Genomic DNA, 23,216 nt, shown 5'->3' with positions numbered 1-23,216 from the left:
TTTCTATTTTCTCCGCACTGTGTACTATGTATGTCTTGTTTTTTATTGGATTATTTTTCACTGACCACTGAATGAATGAATGAATGAATGAATGAATATTCACATACAGTGAAAAGTGCTGTCTCTCATAACAGACAAATTGTTCCATTCAAACAGCACACACTCACATACCCACACATTTGTGTTCAGTGTGCTTCCTGTTGTTATTTATCTTTTGTTGTATTTTTCTGTATAATGTTTGTTTATTTGTCTACTCTCCTCCTTTTTTTTTTGTTAACGTCTGTGTTTGTCCTTTAGTTGAGCTGAGATCTGTTTGTGTAAGCCTGTGGCTTTTCGACCTCTCCTGACACATTAATGATTTTTTTCTTTTTTACTGTTTCTATTTTATGCAGTTTTATCTGTGTGCAAATTTAAAAAATACATAAAAATACAACCAGCAGCTAGTTAGCTTAACATAAAGACTGGAAAGGGAAAAAGAGCCTGGCTCTGTCCAAAGCTCTAAAGCTCACTAATTAAAACATAATATCTAATTTGTTTAATCTGTTCAACAAAAACAAAATGTTTAATGACAGTTGCTGCCAAGGGAAAAAATGGGCTACTTCTAGTCAGGGTCAAAATTCGGGCCTGGCAGTTTTCCTCTGGATTGGATCCATTGCTACCAGCTACCCACCAACCGGTTCAAGCATCCATTCACCTGCACTTGAACACAACAGGAACACTCCAAACCAACAGCACAATAACTAGAAAGAAATTCACCTGTATTCACAACACAGGACACACAGCTTATTAACGACGACATATATTCACCTGCATCTAAACAGGATTTACTGCACGGGAACACTCAAGGCCAACAGCACAGTAACTATGGGATCATGTAATGAGCCCTGAGAGGGTGATGTGTGGAGAGGTTCTACATCCCTCTGGAGCTCCATGTTGATTTAGAAATAATTGTATAGCTTGTGTAAAGTGTCTGTGCTCAAAACAGCATCCATAGCAATGGTCCTTTATGCATTGCAGTGGTCTGCTATTCAGAAAAAAACAGACAGGATTTACAGCACAGATACACTTAATAAAAGACTGATGAGAGATAAGTTCAAGCCACCTGAATGGTATAGCACTGGCACTGGGATAGTTTATCAATTTTGATTGTAATCGAAAATCGATCTAAACGAGATTCTGACTTGATCATCAAAAACTAAAGCAGGATCAGTAATTCTCCCAGTGTTTTGTCCTCTCTAACCCTGCTTTCTTGTGTGCATCCAAAGGCAAAAAACAACACTTAAAAGACGACACAGCGTAGCTTAGCGGTAGCCTGCAGCTACACTTTTCCAAGACACCTTGACCATTGTTGTCGTCTGAGATGACAGACGAACAACAGAACTGGAAAATATAAAATACATTTTGCCTTCCCCGTGAGTTATGTAAACCTCAAATGTGTCAATGACAGAAAATATACAGTTTAGTTTATAGTTCAGATTAGTTTATTTTTTAGTTTAGTTGATGCTAGTGAAGTGAAAGTGAGGCAAGACCTGGTGGCTTCTTGCAGGTGAGGAAGGTCTACTTCTGCAATCTAGTGGCTTCTCTTTTTGCTCCCAATTAACTGGTGAAATAAGTTACTATATTTTTGATTAATTATTTAAATTTGAAAACACCTCTATCCTGTATATTTGTATATTTTATAGATATTTAATACTCTATTGTTCTAAAACTGGGCCTAGTGAGTGACCCTGACCCAGGGAACCCACTGCTTGTTCTGGTTGGTACTGGTTGTGAATCGTTAAAATTGTGGTTACTGTACTTAGTTACTGTAATTTGAAGCAATCTATGGCACAAGAATTTCCCTCAGGATAGATAAAGTTCAATTGAATTGAATGGCTTGAGCGTGGTACATTCCAAAAAAAAATAAATATGATGGTTAAATCACACTTGATACCATGTAGCTTATCTTTTTAAAGAATTTGTAAATGTAACTAACAGTTGTCAGTGAAGCCAATGATCTGTTGATCTTAAATATCAAGACTTGTGAGTCTAACAATGGCACAGCCTCGGTGCTGAAGAAAACTTTAAATCAAAAATTGAATTGAGTCATGACATTAATATCAAAAGTCAAATTGAATCTCGCGTTTGGAGAATCTTGACACCCCTAATAATGGTGCTTGTAGGCGAATTAAGTTGCCTTCAGACAGAGCCAGGCTCGCTGTTTCCCAGTCTTTATACTAAGCTAAGCTAACAGGCTGCTGGCCCCAGCTTCACACTGAACAGACAGACAGACAGACAGACAGACAGACAGGAGAGTAGTATTGATCATCTCATCTAACTCTTGGCTAGAAAGCAGAGAAGCTGTCAAAGATGTCAAACTCTTCCTTAAACCATCAATAAAACTTGACTGCCAGCATTTCCAGTGAACAGGAGTTAAATTGTTCTCTTACTGAATCCAAATCATCAAGCTGTTTGAAAATCTACTCATGACAAAGTGAATAACCATGTTGAATGATAAGAATTTCGGAAGTACAAAGCTGTAATCAACACATCTCTAAGTCCTTAACATTAAAGACCAGAGACAGTAATTCCCTCACCAGGGCCAACAAAGGCTTTCGTGTCACATTTTCAAATGAAGAATCACAACATCAAATATTAAGAACAATGTTGAGTGCTACCAGTGTCCTCGAGTGTGAGGGCGAGGCGTCTGTCCTAAAATAACACGGTGCAAATCAAGCCCTTTGTCGACTGACTCTCAGACAAACTGGGCATTGCCCTGGCAAATTAGAATATGGAGATGTAGAGCGTATCCCACTGGGCGCAGGAAGCCACAGGTGTACTTTTAATTAGGTGTGCGACATTTCCAGTCATTAAATAGGCAGCATGCACAGGGGCTCTCAAGGTAAATAACCACATTAGTCGGACACACACACACACTCTAAACAGAAATACACTGCAATCATACAGAACCGAAATGGGTCTCAGCCAGTGGTGGAAAGATTCAGTCCGGTACTTAACTTAAGTACACTTCTGTAGTTCAGTATTTACATTTTATAATACTTTGTACCCCTAGGGCACAACTTTTTAGTTTAGTTTCATTTATTCCACTGTGATTATCTGATAATTATAATTACTAGTTACTTTCCACATTAAGATCATACATTAAAACATGATGAGTTTATTGAAAAAAATACCGCATTGTCTCGTTCTTTGCTTGTGGCCCTTTCAGAAAAAGCTGTCTCATTTAGGTTCCTTTATATTTTTGTCAGCAGCTCCACCAAAGCGACATTTCCCCTCAAAACCTCTCACATTATTTAAATATCTCTAACGCAGTATTCAGATTCACACAACAGCAAACTGTTAGAAAAGTGAAATGATTAATAAATAAATATATAAAAAAATGCTCATTGTTGCAGCAGAGCTTTGTTTTGTCTTCTCTCTTCCATTAATCATCTCCCGACCCCTCACATTTATCTTGCGACCCTTTGGAGGGGCCTCAACCCTGGGAACAAGTGGACTACACTACCTAACTGTAGCAGTCATTAAAATAGCACCACCTCATCCAGTTAGAACAACATAATGCAGTATATGGTCTGATGCATCAGTATTAAACTGATAATGTAAAAATTATTTAGACATTACCTGGCCTTTTGCTTCATCCACCACTTCTGCTTGGTGCAGGTTTTTTCTTTCAGCTATTTCAAGTGTGGTAATAGAGTCATGCAGGAAAGAGTCTTATAACCCAGAAATAAATACTCTTAGCACTCTTGCTTCCCTTTCCTCAAATTCAACAGGTTTGCCAAATGGGTTTTCAGTTAGATGTCTGAAAAAAGGTTTGTGGTTAACACAAGCTTAAAAGAATACTCAGACGATTTGGGAGTTATGCCCTTTCTCTATCAATTTCATAGTGAGACAACATGATCGATATCTTTTTTGTGTCTGTACGTCCAGTGGCTGGGTCTCAGCGGTTAGCATTGCACTTATAGGGGGTCAGTATGTCCTGCGCTGTGATCCGCGGAGTGATACACTGGTGAGCAGGCACAGGCACAGATGTAGCCTGTAAACAAAACTCAGTTGTTTATTTAGCCTAACGATATCTCTGGATAGCTGCAATGAACGACTTTGAGCGCGATTTTGAAGAGTTTCTTGTAGCAGACACAGATCCAGAGCCATACCTGTTTGAGCCGGAGTACACATGAGGAACTCCAGGTGTTCGATGCTGAGCGGGTGAGAAGAGAGGCTGAATCCTCCGAGGGAGCGGAACAGCAAGGGGCCCAGGGGAGGATTGGTGGTGTAGCTGCGGGGCTTGCTAACCTATGCCTACGGAGGTGGAATCATTTTGCTGCACAGAATGGGATTCGGTGCTACCATCGTTGGGGAGGTATATCATCAGGAGGAAAACCGCTGCAGAGAGTGCATCACAAGGAGTGAAAACTTAGCAGCAATCACTAATCCTGACATGATTGAAACATTTTTTCATGTTACTAAGATAAACTGGAAAAAAACGCCCCAGGCCTGCAGGAGCTGATGGACAGCTTTCAGTCGAGTGAGTAATATCGTCCGTGTCGTCTCTTTGTTTGGTTTTACCAAGTGACCTAGCGTAACGTTACCTGTCCCAGAGCCAGCTGCAGCCCTTGCTCACCGGTGTATCCCTCCGTGCAGAACGTAAACACACTATAGTTCCATGTATCAAACTTCTTCTAAAATGACTAAAAAGGACTCGTTTTTTGAATTAATGTTTAAACATGCTTGTTTTAAATGCACGTGCAGAAATACCAGCTTCAGGGTTTCTGTAACGTTTATTTGTTCACTTTTACCGTAGGCTACTATAAGCGCAATGCTAACCGCTGAGACCCAGCCACTGGACGTACAGACACAATAAAGATATCGATCATGTTGTCTCAACATGAAAATGATAGAGGAAGGGCATAACTCCCAAATCGTCAGAGTATTCCTTTAAGAGCTCACGTATTGTTCTACGACATAGGGGCAGCTGTGGCTCAGAGGTAGAGCGGGTCGTCCACCAATTGCAAGACCGGCGGTTCGGTCCTCATGTCGAAGTATGTCAAAGTATCCTTGTGTGAGTGTGTGAATGGTTACTAAGTAGCAGATGGCACCTTGTATGGTAGCCTTAGCCACCAAGTGTGTGAATGTGTGTGTGTGATGTGTGTGTGAATGTGACTCAATGGTGTGAAAAGTGCTTTGAGTGCAGGGTAGACTACAAAGGGGCTGTACAAGTGCAGTCCATTTACATAAAATGCGTCAGTAGATACCCAACTCAAGAATTTTGAAGGTTTAAAGTGGCTAAAGCAGACTATAGAACGTCATCACGCCGAGCGTATTTTCTGCACTAATCCAAAATTCAATAGAAAACTCCTATTGGCTTGTTGAAGGGAACCAGGGGAACCCTATCTTTGTGTCAGCTGACAGAAAAACTTCATCCATGATGCACTAGGTCTATAACAATGGGTTGAAAGAGTACAAGTTGAAATGTCCAAGTTCCCAGTTGGAAATTTCAACTGGAGTCGGATTGCAGACTTGGAAAGTCAGAGGAACTACACCAACCCTGACCTCAAAATCCAAGATGGCTGCACCCTGCTCTCTCGGGTGAAAGTCGATGTTTCTTGGACTCATCCACCACCCCTCCCACCCGCCCCAGTCAGACTTTTGCTGCCTTAACCACAGCAACCAGCTGCGTATCATGCCAGCATCAAAGGACGCCTTTTTTCGTTGGTTATTGGTTTCGTTGGCACTGTCCAAGCGCCAGATTTCTATGATTTCAGAGTGAGACCAGGCTCCGGGGGTAGTTTGACAACCTGCTGTCTATCCTTGGGTCGTATAGCTCTGGGTATCTGGCAACCACTACCACCAGTTTCACCTCCGTTGTTTACCAACTGTTAACATGTTCTCATGACCACCACAGAAGGCCTGACTCTTAAATAATCCTATTGGACAATGGACAAAATGAGATGATGTGGGGTGCTTTTCCTTTCTGAGTTGAAGTTTTTTCAACTCAAGGAGTTTGGAGCTCTCAGGCAAAATACACCAGGCACAGAAACGTGAGGTGCGTCACAACGCAAAAACCGCAAGCAAAAAGCTTCATTCTTATTTAAAACAGTTACCTGAAGCCGCCTCCAGCTGCTAAAATACTTTCTGTGTGATCAGGGCCTTGGCCTGTCTCTGTCTCCCCTGGCTCTCTTGTCTGGCGTGTGTGTTAAACCTCAGATTTTAGTGCACAGGCATCACCCCTTCAGTAGAGGAATGTGAAAACACCTCTCTAGCCCAGATACAAGTCAGTATAGTGAAGGTCAGACATTTTAGGCGACATAAACATCAGAAACACACATTTTTCAGTGGAGGCGGGCTTTAATTAAAGGATCGTAACACTTCTTTCACCACTGATCTCATCAAAGTTGACGGGTGACATATTGCAGACGATATTACATCACACTTGATCAAAATATAAAGTGATTTGAAAGTCATGGTGGCATGCAGACACACACACACACACACATCCACACAAACTTTGTCTTTCATCTGCTCTTTAGGTATTTTGCTAAAGAATGCAATCAAAAACAAATCAATATGAGCTGCCATCTTGTTGTCAAAAGTCTTTCAGATTCCTGCAGAGCACTTAAAATACTATAAATAATCACATGGATCATTACAGCATTGTCCTGTGGATTCTCGACGCAGCCGATGTTCTTCTTGCCCACAAGGATCAAGTTGATTACCAGAGGAAACCACTCAAAACCGCAGTACAGCAGTAATACAACCACCTGCTCAAGCTGTCTGACTCCATCTGCCTCAGCGTGTAACAGCAAACAACATAATGTTGTTAAACTCGCTGTGGACACAGTGAGAGTTCCAGCTTTGTACCTGATGCTAATTATCAGTTCTGAGTTTGTTCGTTAATTATTGATGACCTGCTTGCGATATCATCTGATTGAGGTGTCGACTAACTGTCTGCTGAGCTGTTGCTATCTTTGTATAATAAAAAAAAAAACCAATGCAGAGACTTTGCATGCATACAGGCTCTCAGTGTAATGGGATCAGATGAATAAATAGTGTGGCAAAGAATGAGATATGAGCTGAATAAACAGCACAAATTTAGGCAGGTTTGTGGTGATAAACATGCAAACAAACACAGTGTGTTTGTGTGTGTGTGTGTGTCTGTGGGGGGATGCCAAGAGATAGGAAGAGAAGGAGAGAAAAAGAAGTCCTATTAAGGATTTTTTTTTCATATGTGGCTTCAATGAAATCTGAATCCTGGGAGAGTTTCTGTGTTTTTACAGTCAGTTAGCACCTTCTGCCTTATTTTGTTTTTAATATTTTAAAGGAGATCTAATTGATTGTTTTTCAGTTGTTTATAGTAAAGGTCAGTACAAATACAGTGGTGTGAGGTTACTAAGTTCATCTACTCAACTACTGTGCTTAAGTCCAAAATGCAGGTACCTGTACTTTACTTGAGTATTAGCATTTCATGCTACTTTATTCTTCACTTTATACTCCCCTAATTTTATTTGACAGTTTAGTTACCAGCAAATTAAAGTTTAAATACAACACACGTGAGTTAACAATACATAATGCAGTGTTACATGCACAGACGTGCATGTAACTTCTGTGCATGTAACGTCTACATGCACAGACATTTATTAGCACTGTGTGCACACTGTGCTAATAAATGGGCTGAACATTGGAGCCCTGCGGTGTGCGAGCTGTTTCTTCTTTGCATTCTATGTTTTTTTCGGCTCAGCACCTGCTTTTTTTGTGGCTTGTGTGTGGACCTTGCACTCTTTATTTTTTTTATAGAAATGAATAAAATGCTGAGATAGAAGACTACTGTAAGTTTTCTTACACCATTTCCCATCTCCAGCTCGTTCAAAACTCGGCTGCCAGACTTTTAATTCCAAGAGAAAAGACCACAAAACTCCCACCGTTGCAATGCTACACTGGCTACCTGTTAAGTATAGAGTTGATTTTAAACTTTTATTGATTACTTTTAAAGCCCTACATGGCCTCGCTCCAACATGTATTTAATTTTTACTTACGCCCTTTGAGCCTTGCCGCTGCCTGCGCTCCTCAGGTAGGACCCTCCTAACTGAAACTGGGTATTTTCCCGTTAGCAAACTCAGTGTCTTTCTTTAAAACACTCCTCAAAACATACTTTTACAGGAAGGCTTTTTTACAGTAAGTCTGTAGTGTGTCTAGTTTTTATCCTTCCTTTATCAATTTTATTATTTATTTACAAAATTAGCATCAGTCATAATAATCCATATGACTGTTTAACACTCAAAGACGCCATTTTTCTGGATAAATAAAACTGTCAGTTTTGATAGTGTAATTACACTTTGCTGATAATACTTAAATAATAACTTTAATGCAGGACTTTAACTTGTAATAGAATATTTCCACATTACAGTAGTGCCACTGATGCTTCCACCACCACTGCTGAAATGTCACTTTCTGTATCGGTGTTAATAGGACCAAAGTAGGAGAGACAGCGAGACAGAGAGTTTCCCTTGTTCTTCAAATGTCTAAATTTTTCTAAAGCTTGCAGCAGAAAGATGCGTGGCCTCGGGTTGCCTGCAGGCTGTCATCACTCAGCTCTGGCTCCTGACACAACCAAAGTTTCCAGGTCAGGGAGGAGCACAAACTCTGACTGCTGGGGTATTCTGTATCAAGGCAGGAAATCGCTGTCGTCGTCGCTCACATCCCCTATCCATATTTTATGAACATGTGAACTCTAATTATGTTGCCGGTCTGCACACTCACACTGATTCCATTTAGCAGCCCTCTACCACCGCCACCTCCACCACATCTGTATCACCTCAGTGTCGCTGCCTGTTGGAGGAAGCTTCAGAGATGTTCTCCCCTGGCTTCTTGAAATATACAAGCCACGTACACTCAGTTAATCAAAAGTGAAAAGCCATTAGATGAGATATAGAATATGTTCCACTTCACAATGGCTCTGCAGATTGTATGGGCAGTTATGGCACTGCAGGGTTGGTGACACACTGCCCCCTGCAGGCACGTCGCAGGAACATCCGTCTATCTGCTTTACAGCTGCTGTGGCATCATTATAGCCTCAACCATCGTTTTAAAAGAGCAGAATGGCAGCATTTATAGGCCCTCCCTGAAAGAGTTCTCAGGTCATCTTCCTCCAAATTGGGCAATTAAAGTCTAATTTATTAAAATTAAGGAGCACGACATTAACACTGCGTCTGCACAGATCTCTCTCTATGTGGTGCTTCCCTCTGCTGGGTTTATTTCACACCACAACTTCTAATTTACTGAAGGAATAAGCTCCTTTATTTGACTTAATCCAGAGGAATGCCTTTTTCATTACAATGTGAAAATTAGATTTATTATTTTGCTGGAAAAATCTAATCTCCCCCCCCTAAAGTGTTGCAAATGATCCATTGCAGCAGACAATAGTCACAACTTCAGACACACATTCATTGTTGAGTTCTACTCACTGAAGTTGTGTGCAATCTTCTGGTTGAGCATAATATGCTGCGTATGGCTCGGCTCAGCGGCATCAAACGTCCCCAGATCTTTGATGGCAAATTGCTCGTATAGGCGGGATGTGTCGATTTCAATCCTCCTGGTGCTTTCTTGTATCCAAAATGATTTTGCAATCTGCCAAGAAACAAATTAATTCAGGGCTGAGACAACTCCATTATACGAGGAAATCAATGTTAACATTACAAAAGAGCAACACTGGGGAAGCAATAACTGACAGAGAAAACAAAGAGTAATTCCCAACGATGATGCAATATGAGGAATAATGAAGTGAAACCAAGTTGAAACTGACCTTTCAGAGTTTGCCACAGTCAGAAAGCACTGCATTTAAATATGAATAATTCACACTAATGAGATACGTTATAAGCCTCATATTTAAAGGGGAACCTTTGTATTTTCCAACCTGCTCTCTCTTTTCCCACAATGTTGTGTCTGAGAGATGAATGGAGACAAATGTTTTTTAAAATGGTCCAGTACTGAGCGACAGAAATCGACTGCAATGTAATTACTCGGGGCAACTGAGCGAAGTCTATGTACGTCCACTAAAAGTGTTTGTTTTTGCCACTTGCACGCTCAGATTGTTCTCATAAGTGTCTGACAACATTATTGAAAACATTCTTCCAAAGATGCACCTTTTTGTTCAAGAGTTTGTTTCACCAGACACAGCTCCAAAATCACCAAACCCACCAGACTCCATGTAAATGAACTGTAATTTTAGCGTGTATAGAGGCAACATATTTTCACATCTAACTGGGTGAATTGAGGGTTTATTCAACCAAACCAGAGCTGGTGATTGTTAGAACAGTGAAAAGTCAAACCAAGGTGGCTTTTGTGAATTTTATTTTGTTTCTGTCAACTTTGAAAGAATTGTGTTTGACAATGATAGAGTTACTGTTTATTTAAATGGAGTCTGGTTGGTTTGACAGAAATTTCAGAGCTGTTGTGGGTTAACCCTTTAAAAACAGCGGCCGGCCACGATCGACCATGGGAGATTGTTGCTTGCATGATCTAATTTAATAAATCGATCTATAATAAGAACCATATTAGCGAGAGCATTTATTGTTTTTGCAGCAGGAAACTAAAGCTTCTGTCTTCAAGCACCATCACATCATTACCTTACATTACCTTACTTTACCTTACTTTGGGAGTGGTGCAAACATGGTATGTTCCTGTAATGGCCATGGGAGATTGTTCTTTGCATAATCCTGTACATATCAATTTAAAATAAAAATCATAATAGCAAGAACCTTCATTCTTTTGCAGCAAAAAGCTAAGGCTTCTAAGGCTTCTGTCTAAATCATCATGTTGTTACCTTACATTACCTTACTTTACCTGACTTTGGGAGTGGTGCAAACATGGTATTTTGCTGTAATTACAATGGTATTTCCCTGTAATGGCCACAGGAGGTTGTTATTTGCATAATACTGTACATTTTTATTAGGGCCCAACTGTTTTATCGGCTGGCCAATTTAATCGGCCGATTATAGCCATTAGACAGTAATTGGCAATAGGCCAAAAGTTGGCTGATTGATGCCGATGTTAACACTAATATTTTCATCACTATTAAAATGCAAGGAATATGGTGTTTTACTTAGAATTGATGTCTTTGTGTTACTTTTGGCACTATAACCTACCTCTGTTAAATTGGCGATAATAATTAGAACTCTGGTACTGTGAACATACATGTGAATGTCATAATTCATATAGACTTTGCATGATTATTTTATTTCCCAGAGGTTTACTCCCTTTTTGACATCATATTTTTGATTTATTTTGTGTTCAAATTGTTCATGTGCTGCTTGTTCCACACAGTTTCTGAAAATAAAAGTATTTGAAAATAGCAAAATGTTCTTCCTTCAATTTATATCTTTGTAACGAGTGTTTGAACTATATTTAAGCCGTCAAAAGCAGGTATTTCGGGGGTTTATAAATTGAAAAACGTAAAAATTTAATCAGCCAATATATCGGTCATCGGATTTTTTTTTCCATAATATCAGCATCGGCCCCAAAAAATCCATATCGGCCAGGCCCTAATATTTATTTTGAATAAAAACCATAATAACTAGAACAGTCAGTCTTTTTGCAGCAGAAAGTAAAGGCCCTCCATGTCATGATGTTGTATGCTCGTAATGACGTCATTACGGTATGTTTCATGTGGTGCAAAAATGCCCTGTGGCACCAGACGAATGAATGATAAATCTGTCAAAATGCCTTTGCACTCTGCTCATAAAAATGTGCATATCACAAAAACTAGACGATATACATAATTCGAATAATTTATGTTTCTACATTTAAAAATTGTTGGATTAATATTTTATGTGTTTATTTTGTGAAATCTGATGGAAAAACAAAACAAACAAGTTTTGTATTTCTTTTTTATGACCCAAAGACTTTAACAGAAAGGATCTTACTCTATAACAGAAAGGTTACTGTCTCTGTAAGGATCATTTCCATAATGTTGACAGGCACTTGAAATAACATTCTAAGCCTGTACGTGGCGAAAACACGCACTTTCATTTTACGTAAATGGACGGTGCTCGGTTACCCACAGGGATTACATTGCAGACAGACAAAAGTGATTGTTCCCGTTAGTCACTTAGACATTAAAACAAGACATAATAGGGTCCAGGTTACCCTTTAACTGTATGAGTACTGTATGAGTATGGTGATTTAGTGTTTTCTGATGAAGGAAGTTTTGACTGACAGGTGACAGTGTTACCTTGTCTGAGCCAACTTGGTCCCAGTGGAAAGCCTTGGTGCGTGGTTTTTTCAACTTCATTGGGATTTTGAAGGGTAAAGGTGGGGGTGGAGGGATGCTGGGCGGTGAAGGCCCTTTCACAGCTGATGAGCTTGATTCATGGTTAAGAGACTCTGGGACTGTGGTAGAGGATGTGAGGGCAGTTTTGGAGGGTTGAGGGGAGGTGGGCAAAGATATGGGAACGACACCGGGGGAGGTTGGTGGTGGGACGGGAGGCAAAATATCAGGCGTGATAACAGCAGTGTTCTTCGTGCTGCGAGGTTTAGGAACAGGCTTTGCATAATCGGCTGAGGGATAACTTTGATTTGTGTCACCAGATGATAAATGATCTCCACCGGCAGGAGTTGGAGCCGCATTTTCATAATCAACTGGAGGATAAGTTATATTCTCGTCACCAAATCCACCACTTGACTCAGGCTCTGTGCCACTGTCCTCTGCATCTTCATCTATGCTGATATGTCGTAGATCCTTTGTTTGTTCAAACAATTGTTCCGCCATTGACTTCCTCTTCCAGTCCCTGCACAGTCTGTGAATGGCATGGACCCAAGCGTCTCGTTCCTTTTGGACAGCCCCAGGAGCAGCAGTCTGATCTGGTACAGGCACCCGGAACCTGTTATAAATCCACAAAACTTAACTTCACTCATGAACTGAGGCAATTCAGGTAATTAACACTTGAGGCCTATATTTACAACATTTGCACTAAATGACGCTGCATCATAAGTGCCACAGTATAAATAAATGCATTGCAAAAGAGGCTGCTAACTGACATTTCACGTTTTTTTCAAGACTGTAAATTAATTTGATGAGAAACAGCTGATGTCTGAATTAATTTACTGCTGTTTATTTCCACATCTTAAAGAGACATATTCTAGGGTTGTTTGAGGTACCTATCCATAGTCAGTACAATACCTACAGTAGATGTCTCTCTGAACGCCCCCAGTTTGGAGAAGCAGACAGAAATGCCAACACAATAGCTAAGTAATGTACTGCTGTGGACAGGGGCAGCCTTTAAAGTGTTTTAGCCACCTTAAAATAAAAATCAATGTCAGTTTAAGCGTATGCTAGGATATTTTCAGTGCTTTACTTTGCTGTCAGACAGCAATATCCGACAAGGAACTAAAGCTGTTTTCTGTGTTTATATAGGTTTATTGCTTTAGCATTTTAAAGGTCCAGTGTGTAAGATTTTGGGGGATTTAGTGCCATCTAGCGGTGGGGATTGCAGATTGCAACCAGCTGAAACTTCTCCCGGTTAGAATTCCTTCGATGTTCATTGTTCAGGAGGTTTTTACCAGGAGCCGAATTATCCGCAGAGGTCTCCTTCTCTCCAAAACGAACACACCAGATGATTTAAACTGGTAAAAACACTGTACAAAGCAGTTTCACATTACAAAACAGTGTTTCTCCAACGCTGTTTGGTATGACGGAGATGTGCCCAGCACCTGCTAAGCTGTGCTCACGTTTTTCTTTGATAATTTACAATCCAGATGTTCAGGAGGTTTTTACTGTGAGCTGAATTATCCACAGAGGTCCCTTCCTCTCCAGAGTAAACTGACGCAGTGATTTAAGCCAATAAAAACGCTGAATTAAGCAGTTGTATATTTAAAAAAGAAAAAAAAAAAAAAAAAAAAAAGCACTGTTAGTCCCCAAGGGGCTGCTAGCTATGGTGGCCAATGCGAAAACGCAAATGGCCCTATTTAGAGCCAGTGTTTGGTTTGTCTATTCATAGCAGTGCAACATAGCAATCTGTGTAGACAAGAATCCACTCCCTATGTAGATATAAATGGCTCAGTCTTGGGTAAAGAGAACAATGATTTTTATTGTCAGGTGATTAAACACTAAGGAACAAAGGTATTATTGTATTCCATTTCTGTTAGTATATCTCCCTAAATCCTGCACACAAGTATTCACATGGGGAGTGAGTTCCCCTCACATTTTGGAGTAAACAGGTGTTTTTTTGTGTGAAACAACTAACAGCAGGGAAGTCAGGTTGAAATAAGGAAGGAAGAAATGCTTGAGAGACTCCCACCCCCACAGCACCAACCCAATATAAACAGAAGCAGAAGAAAAGGTACAAATTGGTGCAGAAAAAATTTACCAGAATGCAGGAAATTAAGAGTTTGACGCCCTAAAGCGAACACAGATATATTCCATTTTTGCCAATATAGCCCCCTGTACACTGAAACTTTAAAGGGTAAGTTTGGATTCACCAAAGTCACACACTAACATGAACTAACCAATGAAGGCAGCAGTAAACCAGCAACTCCAGTGTTCTGCAAGGTAAAATTACTTATTTTGCCAAAGGAGATTGGATGCTTTGACTCTGAAGCCACAGGTGGATATGATGACTTCAACTCCTCATCAGTAAGGGCCGTCTGATGGCAAAGTCAAGAGGTGAATATATTCTAAATATGGCAAACACTTTTTAGGTGGCTAAAAACCATTTTGCTGCTTCCCCCATCCACACCAGTACATCTCTTAGCTTCTGTGTCAGTACTCCTGCCTGCTTCTCCAAACTGAAGGATCCTCTCAAGTCGGGTCCTACAGAGGCGAGAGTTCTTCCTAGCATTCGGTGAACACACATTGAAACTGGCTACCGAGTACCCCCAGGTTTGCGTCATTAACCCCCTGGGGACTGGGAGGGTTTCAGGATACTTTGATAATTTTGGCACTCTCTAATGTTGTTGTACAATTTGGACAAATGTAAGCACTATTTTCAGAGTCACATGACATTTGGGAAGAACATATTTCTGGGTTATTCTTGGTCACTTGAGGCAATTCTGTTAAGTCTTAGGAATCTATGAAGCATTAAAACTTTCATCTGCTACACTGATTTGGACAATTAAATGGCCATACAGAAATATATGTCCTGTTGTTTTGGAATTAAGAGTTGGCAGCAGAAGGGGTAATCCCTATGTTCACTGAATATGCAAAAGGTGCTATTCACAGGTGAGGCCAGGTCCTTGACATTGGAACAGACCTTAGACAGGATTCGATGACGTAGCCTCCTTGAAATTTGTCCATTTATGGATCCTTCCTTGACTTTGAGAAACACCTACCGAACCCCAAATTGCTCCTGATGGCTGTTCCATCGGTGTGTGTGTGTGTGTGTGTGTGTGTGTGTGTGTGTGTGTGAATGCTTACTGAGTAGCAGGTGGCACCATGTATGGTAGCCTCGGCCACCAGTGTGTGAATGTGTGTATGAATGGGTGAATGTGACATGTAGTTTAAAAGCACTTTGAGTGGTCGAAGAGTAGAAAAGCGCCATACAAGTGCAGTCCATTTTACCAACCACCACCAACTGTAGATAACACACCGACTGTTGAGTACCTCATACAACTCCTCTTTAAAAAATTTGAACTGTCTCTTTAGTAATTCTCACTTACTTGTACTCATTTTTGTGGGTGATTAGGGTGAAAGTGTCGGAACTGTGAGGTTTCTGTACGCTGGTGTCGCCGTCTGACAGGTGAATCACGATGGACCTGGGCACCGAGTATGTCACCTCACCATCGGTGGAGCCCCGTCGCCTGAAGGGGACCAGTGTTAGCTGGCCCGGGTGGAGCTGGACCTCATATCTGGAACAAAATAGAGAAGGTAAACCACCACAACAGGACCTGAGCCGTCCAAAGACCACAATACATACTGTTTTCGCAGCTAGTATACTTGAATTCCATTTTATTTATAGTGGAAGTACTGTAGTTATGGGGATTTTTGTGTAAGAATATTATATCAGACAGTTATTACTCAAACCACCAAAACCAGTATTTTTATGTCTTAGAAGATGTCTGGAGGAGATCTTTGTTTTCTTTAGTCGTCACTTGTCTATGTGAGCACAAATTAGTCTTGATTCATATAAAGTGAATTAAAGAGTTTTACTGTAATAAGGACACATCCTTACTTCACCCATTTGAATGATGCCAGGCCTCCTCGGTGCAGTAACAAGACGCCTTCCCGAAGGCTCTGTGGTGTTTGAGGCTGCTGACCTGTCTCTGCATCGCCCTCAGAATCACTGTATATGTTCCCATAAATGATCTGATTCACAAGCTGCATTATCTGAGAACCACCAGCAGGAAAAAAAATACCAGTGAAAGCATCAATAACAGCTGGCCACAAAGGAATACAAGACCTCCCTCGTCTCAGCACACATTATTTTAACATAATTGACAGCCACAACAGAGTTTTACAGAGTATAAATATAAGCAAGACAGTTTTACATGAACTGGTTTCTTTTTATATTTTAAATGTACTCAGAGTATAAATTCACCTTGTGTTTGTCCTCCAGTGAAGTGGCCTCCAGTTCATAATCATGGTGTCCTTTAAAGGAAATGGAGAACCTGGAACCTGACCCATCATCACAGCTCTTGACAGTTGAGAAGGGAAACTGTCGCTTGATGATGCCTTTCTCGATGCTGCACAGCATTTTGGTCTTGAAATCAATCTGGGTTGGTCACAAGAGTTTAAATTAGTGTGGTAGCACATGTCTACTGAATATATAACACAGGACAAATGGTCATATTTGATCTTATGATATAGTTTTCTAGCCACATAAGCAGGCTGGTCCACCTTAAAATATCTCAACAACTACTGATTGATGAATCCTTCTGACTTTGAGATTTGGTGCAAGCATTCATGCCTCCCTCTGGATGAATTGGAATCACTTTGGTGATCTGTTAGAGGATGAGTGTATGCTTTCGATTGATTTTGAGAATTGTTGTGTCTTTGTCAGCTTAGAATGAGCCCTTTGATCGACATAAGCGTCTCTACTCTTCCGACCACTCAAAGCTCTTTTACACTACATGCCACATTCACACACTGGTGGCCGCACTACCATACATGGTGCCACCTGCTACCCACTAACTATTCGCACGCACTCACACATAGAAGGAACAGCCATTGGGGGAAATTCGGGGTTCAGTATCTTGCCTAAAGATACTTTGACTGGAGGAGCCGGGGATCAAACCACTGACCTTCTGATAAGTGGATGATCCCCTCTACCCTCTGGGCCACAGCCATGCCACTTGTGTGGGGGGAAGAGTTGTCTCGTCTTTAAGCTGGCAGCAGAGGTAGTGATTCGATGTCTGTGTAATGTGTGTAGCCCACCGCTGGGAGATTTAAAAAGCAGCTAACAGCAGTTAGCAGCTAACTCAAAGAAGAACAGCTGCCAAAAATGTCCACAAACTGGGGAGACAGGTCCAGGAGCTCCTTAGCCTTTGAGATCACCCGCCAGGACAAGAACAGTAAATGATTACTTACATTCATGTTCATTAATTGCAAATGGGCGGCACAGTGGTGCAGTGGTTAGCATTGTCGCCTCTCAGCAAGAGGGTTCCTGGTGTGAAGCCAGGGTGGGGGAGCCCTTCTGTGTGGAGTTAGCATTGTCTCCCCGTGTCAGCATGGGATAGGCTTCAGCCCCCCCGATGACCTCCAACAGGATAAGCGGTTACAGAAAATGAATGAATGAATGAATGAAGTAAATGATTTTAGTTGACATGTTATGCCATTATTATTGTCTAGAAAGCAATGCTGATGTGTATGTTATGTGTCACACTAGAGGCTGATTTGTTATACGTCACAACCATCCCGCCTCTTTTGCTTTCACAACATCGCCATGTTGTTTAAAACCACACACTAGGGCTGCATTATGCTTGTGTTGTTTGCTTCTGTTTAAAAAAAGCAAAGGCAGGGTAATGAAGAGACTTTGTAGCCGCCCTAGCACATGAGCTCTGTGTAAAAAGGGTTATAGGGAGTGGCTCCTCTTCCACAGAGCCTGTTATATTGCCTGCCATGTTTGCACAGTAGCTGATAACAGACAAACCTAACACTTGCTAGAGACAGTGTTACCAGAAGGACACTGTAGGTTCTCTACATGTGAGGGATTTTCAGGCGGTTGTCTGCAATCTCGCTGTTAGATTCCACTAAATCCTACACACTGCCACTTTAACTTTTCATATACTTTTCATATAGCACCTTATCGGGTAAACTTCAGTTTGTTTAATACCTTAGTTTCTAACCATATGTCTGCAAAACTAATGACATTCCTGTCAGCCTCAGCTGTACTTTGTGTTAAGTGCAAATTAGCAAATGTTAGCAAGCTGAACTAAGATGGTAAACATGATACACTTACACATTATACCTACCAAACATGCTAGCATTGTCGCTATGAGCATGTTAGCATGCTGAACGTCAAAGCACAGCGGTGCTAAGGACAGCTTCACAGGGCTGCTAGCGTTTCTGTGTGCTCTTGAGCCCTTTGTACTCAGAGATTGAGCTATAGAGCTGCTACAAAGTCCCTTCTTTATGCCTCATTAGCATTTTTACACAGAGCCAAATGACGGTGGCATCCGTCCGCTCCAGTGTGTGATCATAGACTGCATCCCAGCATCGTGGAATCAAAAGAGGTATGGCGGGCGTGACATGTAACACATCAGCAATGGCCCTTTAGTGTGACAGTTATGTGTCAGCAGCGCTTTCTAAACAATAGCTTAACATGGCAATAACAATCATTTACCTTCCCTGTCATATGGCGGCTCATCCTGCCCTCTGCTCTGAAGGTAAGGAGCTCCTGGACCTCATCGTCTTTCCAGTTTCCAGTTTGTTCTTTATCTTTGAGTGAGTCACTAACTGTTAAAAGCTACTTTTTAAAACTCCCACATTCGGCTGCACTTGTGTTAACACATTGCCGTGTTTATACAGACACTGTTTCAGCGCTGTTACTTCCTCCCATGGTGGCTTAAAGGCGAGAAAACTCTGTACCCCCATTCTGCGATCATACCTTATATACAGCAGTGAGAGGTGGTATAATGGCGTGATATTCCCACCTGGAACAGGCGGTGTAAATGAGGCTTTAGTTATGTTTTTTTAAACTTACCTGAATAACCCGCTTCTGCCACCTGTAGCGGCTGTGCTTGTGAACACTGAAGTTGTACTGTGACGGTGGCGGTTCCTGCAACAACAGCCAGAAAAAATCCACAAATGTCAGAAATGAATACCTGATGGTAAAATTCCTTTCAGTGGACATACTGGTAGTAATGTAAGAGGGATATTTTAAGGACACTATCTTTCGTCCTCTGTTTCCTGGTGTAGAACAAACGGCTGCCACATTCCTTCGTAACAATACCTCTGGGCAAATCAAACTGGCCACAGACGGGTTTATTCAAAAACCGATCCAGCAGGCTGAGCAGCTCATTAACAGAACACTGTTTCCAAGACAGGTTTCCTCCGGCTTCAGAGTATACAAGGAAGTCATTCACAATATAGGAAGCAAATAATGTCCTCGAACTGAGCAAATGTCAAAGTGACAGAGAGTTGGAGGAAAAGAATGATAGCACTGTCATGTGTGGAGATGAGGCAGGGGAAACTGTTCGCCCTTTCTCAAAGTTAAAACATATACCTACTAACACCTCTAAAGATCACTAAGTAACATTCAGGTTTTTTTACACTGACATTGAGTCACATTTAAAATTGATATGAGAAACTTTTTAGGGAACAATGACCTGTTCAGACATCCAGCAGATATGGAGCAACAATAGAGTTCATTTGGAGTCGTGTTTCTGACCATGTGATGAGTCTAAGTCCAATATTTACTTTCCTAAATTTTAGCTTTGTTTTTGGTCTCCACAAACTCCTGAGGAAAAAAGGTGTTTTTCTAGCTGCTGTGTTCACCAGCTGCTAACGTTGTTGATGTGTTGTATTTTGTTTGTTTAATCTGTACACAAACAGAAGGCTCCACTCAGTTCTATGGTCAGCACAGTCACCAGAGGAAATTATTGGCATTGCACATTTCTGCAAACCAGGCGGGAGCTGCAGGCCAATGTTCAAGACCAACAAACAACAAACTTGTTTTTTAGCAAGACATCTGCGGCCTTTCCAGTGGCGCTCCCACCACCAAGAGTAGGTATTTTTACCCAAGGCATCAGCGACATTTCCAGCCGCAATTCTGCCACCAGTTTTTATAATGAGACACTAGCAGCTTTTACAGTGCCAACTGTACAGTTAAAAGTGGGTGTTTTTTAATAAGACATTGTCAGTTTTTCCAGCTGTGATTGTGTCACCAAAAGCACTTGTTTTATAGCGAGACATCGGTGGCTTTTCCGGTGGCGCTTCTGCCACTGAGAGCAGGCATCAGCAGCATTTCAAGCTGCGAATCCACCACCAAAACTGGATGTTTTCTAGCAAGACATCGGCTGCATTTCAAGCTGTGATTTTGCCACCAAAACTGGGTGTTTTTGTGGTGAGACACTGCAGGCAGTGACAATTGTGCAACCAAAACCAGTGTTTTTAGCAAGACTTAGGAGGCATTCCCAGCTGTGATTGTGTCACCAAAAGCAGCTGTTTTTAGTGAAATTTCAGAGGCATTTTCAGCTGTGATTATGTCACCAAAAGCAGCTGTTTTTAGTGAAATTTCAGAGGCATTTCCAGCAGCGATTATGCTGCCAACCGTGATCATGCCACCAAAGCAATTGTTTTTAAAAAGACATCAGTGGCATTTACAGCCATGATTTTGTTTTTGGGGAGACATCAAGGGCATTTCCAGCTGTCATTATACGTGGTTGTTTTTTAGCAAGACATCTGCGACTTTTCCAGCAGCGACTGTGTCACCAAAAGCACTTGCTTTATAGTGAGATATTGGAGGCATTCAGCTTTGATTGTGCCACCAAAAGCAGGTGTTTTAAGCAAGACATCTGCGACATTTTCAGCTGTGATTTTGTCACCAAAAGCAGATGTTTTTTAGGGAGTCATCAAGGGTATTTCCACCTGTGATGTGTCATTAGAAGCAGATGTTTTTAGCAAGACATCGGTGGCTTTTCCAGCAGCGATTGTATCACCAAAAGCACTTGCTTTATAGTGAGATATTGGAGGCATTCAGCTTTGATTGTGCCACCAAAAGCAGGTGTTTTAAGCAAGACATCTGTGACATTTCCAGCTGTGATTTTATCACCAAAAGCAGTTGTTTTTTGGTGAGACAGTGACGCTATTTCAGCAGTGATTATACCTACAATAGTGGGTGATTGAAGCCAAAACATGAGCTTTTTCCTAACCCCTAAAGCATGTCATTTGTGCCTAAATATAACCACAAATTAATCACAGCATTGTAGAAACATAAAGGAACGTAAAGTTTCAACATATTTGCTACATTTGAAATGCTCAAATGTTGTAGAAACGTACATTACCAACAATTACTCTGCCAATTGGGTTGCTTTGGAGTGTTACATTGTTTAGGTTCTCTGTCCCATAACTGTACAGATTTTGTTCATTTCACTGCTCTCAAAATGTGTTTTTTTAACAGCTGTTTCCAGTGAAAAACTCTGTAAATGCCCACCATGTGCTCCCTGTCCAGCACCAAACAGTAAGGCCCTGATTTTCCTTATAGCAGAGTAGAAAACCTTGCCACACTCAAACTCACATCAACTTGAGAGCTTTGGGATCACAGCCCACAAACATACGGAGAACACTTGGATTAAATGTTGTTACCTCTTCAGCCAGGCTCTTGTGTTGGAGCAGCTGCTGCCTGTCTTTCCTGGCCTGGTTCAGAGCGTCCTCGATGGACAGCTCTCCGCTCTTCACCTTGTTCATGATGCTCAGCTGCATCTCATTGCTCAGCTGAAGGCACAACAGCCAGGTAAATAAAGATTAATTGTATTAATATGTTAAGAGGTCATCCCTAACTGTGAACTAGCATATTTTATGTGAATTTTGGTTAATATTTCTCAAGATATTCAGATACAGATATAAATACGTACGACAGTGTGACAAAATCTCTCTTTAAAGTGTTACATTTGGTAAACAAATAACTACAAAGTCATTTTCAGACTTCCTTTAGGGCTTTCATGCTCTCCCATTTAGCTGTCATGGAGTATTTAGCTTTAGCAATATTTCTCCTAAGCACTGCTTTAAAAGTGTTCTCTCAGATTATGTATGATGTTGATAAGAGAGGCAGGATTAGTCAGCATCAGCTCTCTAGAACTGGAAAGAGGAACCACTGCATTGCAATGTGCATCTGTTAAACACATTCCAGGAACATACGTGTTCTTTAAATCACTCATTATCTGACACAATTCTGAGTAAACAGTCATTCCGTTGTGGGAAACTACTAACAGCAGGGAAGTCAGGTTGAATTGAGGAAGTAAGAAGTGTTTTAAGAGACTCCCATATACTAAAACTTTTGTGTCTACTCTGCACAGACGTGACATTACTGAAAGTGAGAGGGCTGATCTGCAGAGAATTGGTTTTACACTTTCATAGTCATAAATCAGATTCTGACACTTGGTATTAAAATAACTTATTGTTTGATATTTGTGTCCTTATCTTTGTGTACAAACTGAAATCTTACCTGTGGAAAGTCTTCACTGGGTCTGTCCATTTTGGGTAGATTGTCTTTCTTCTTTGATCCTAAACTTGGCATCATAACGTTTTAGATTTTACAGAAAAATCCATGAAACCGCTCAGTCCAAGAAAGAGGTCCTCTTTTGTCGCAAAAATGTGAACGATGTTTTGTTTTTCCCCTCATGCAAGACTCAGAGAGAACTCTGCTTCTCTGACAGGGGAAATGCGAAAGTGCCGTGATTTGTGTCACTCTTTTTACCACCGCCCTCTTTCAGTTCAAGTTACACGTCTTGTAGGTAAGGCAGGTATTCAGTGTTCGGCCACACCTACAGCAGCACACAGGCTATTTGTGCATTCTGCACATTGAACGCTTCCAGTCAGGTTACATGTCTCCACTCGCAGGACAGTGTGCCTTATCTGCTGCTCAGTCTGTTTGATCCAAGAGAGAACACTGAGATTCCTGCAGCTATGTCCCAGTACTCAAAAATAATAAAACACGACACAGTAATGCAGTAAACATCTCTCATAGAGGCACATTCATGCGCTTCTAATGGGGATCATTGAATACACAAACAATGGATTCTAATCAGAATATTATTAAAAAGTATAATTCCCTCTTAGATGTAGAGGAGTA

General features: G+C 41.0%; 1 protein-coding gene and 1 long non-coding RNA gene across 4 annotated transcripts in view; one reads left to right on the top strand and one right to left on the bottom strand.

Moving 5' to 3' along the window:
- The window catches only part of LOC125891890 (uncharacterized), a 75,341-nt gene extending 59,500 nt beyond the window's left edge, over positions 1 to 15,841 (top strand). Inside the window, exons 3-4 of the long non-coding RNA XR_007449665.1 lie at positions 12,777 to 12,923; positions 15,726 to 15,841. This is a non-coding gene — a long non-coding RNA (uncharacterized LOC125891890). The remainder of the gene's footprint in view (positions 1 to 12,776; positions 12,924 to 15,725) is intronic.
- Positions 1 to 22,813, bottom strand: part of LOC125891828 (uncharacterized) — a 70,620-nt gene extending 47,807 nt beyond the window's left edge. For all 3 annotated transcript variants that reach the window (XM_049581365.1, XM_049581367.1, XM_049581368.1), the window contains exons 1-8: positions 22,590 to 22,813; positions 21,731 to 21,859; positions 19,128 to 19,202; positions 16,524 to 16,697; positions 16,158 to 16,312; positions 15,646 to 15,834; positions 12,224 to 12,872; positions 9,459 to 9,621 (exon numbers count right to left, since the gene is read on the bottom strand). In XM_049581365.1, the coding sequence (XP_049437322.1) occupies positions 9,459 to 9,621; positions 12,224 to 12,872; positions 15,646 to 15,834; positions 16,158 to 16,312; positions 16,524 to 16,697; positions 19,128 to 19,202; positions 21,731 to 21,859; positions 22,590 to 22,664 (1,609 nt within the window). In that variant the 5' untranslated portion in view covers positions 22,665 to 22,813. The remainder of the gene's footprint in view (positions 1 to 9,458; positions 9,622 to 12,223; positions 12,873 to 15,645; positions 15,835 to 16,157; positions 16,313 to 16,523; positions 16,698 to 19,127; positions 19,203 to 21,730; positions 21,860 to 22,589) is intronic.
- Between the last annotated feature and the right edge of the window lie 403 nt (positions 22,814 to 23,216).

The sequence above is a fragment of the Epinephelus fuscoguttatus genome, linkage group LG7 (genome assembly GCF_011397635.1).
Source record: "Epinephelus fuscoguttatus linkage group LG7, E.fuscoguttatus.final_Chr_v1".
Classification (NCBI taxonomy): Eukaryota; Metazoa; Chordata; class Actinopteri; order Perciformes; family Serranidae; genus Epinephelus; species Epinephelus fuscoguttatus.
This window is presented reverse-complemented; position numbering and strand designations above follow the sequence as displayed.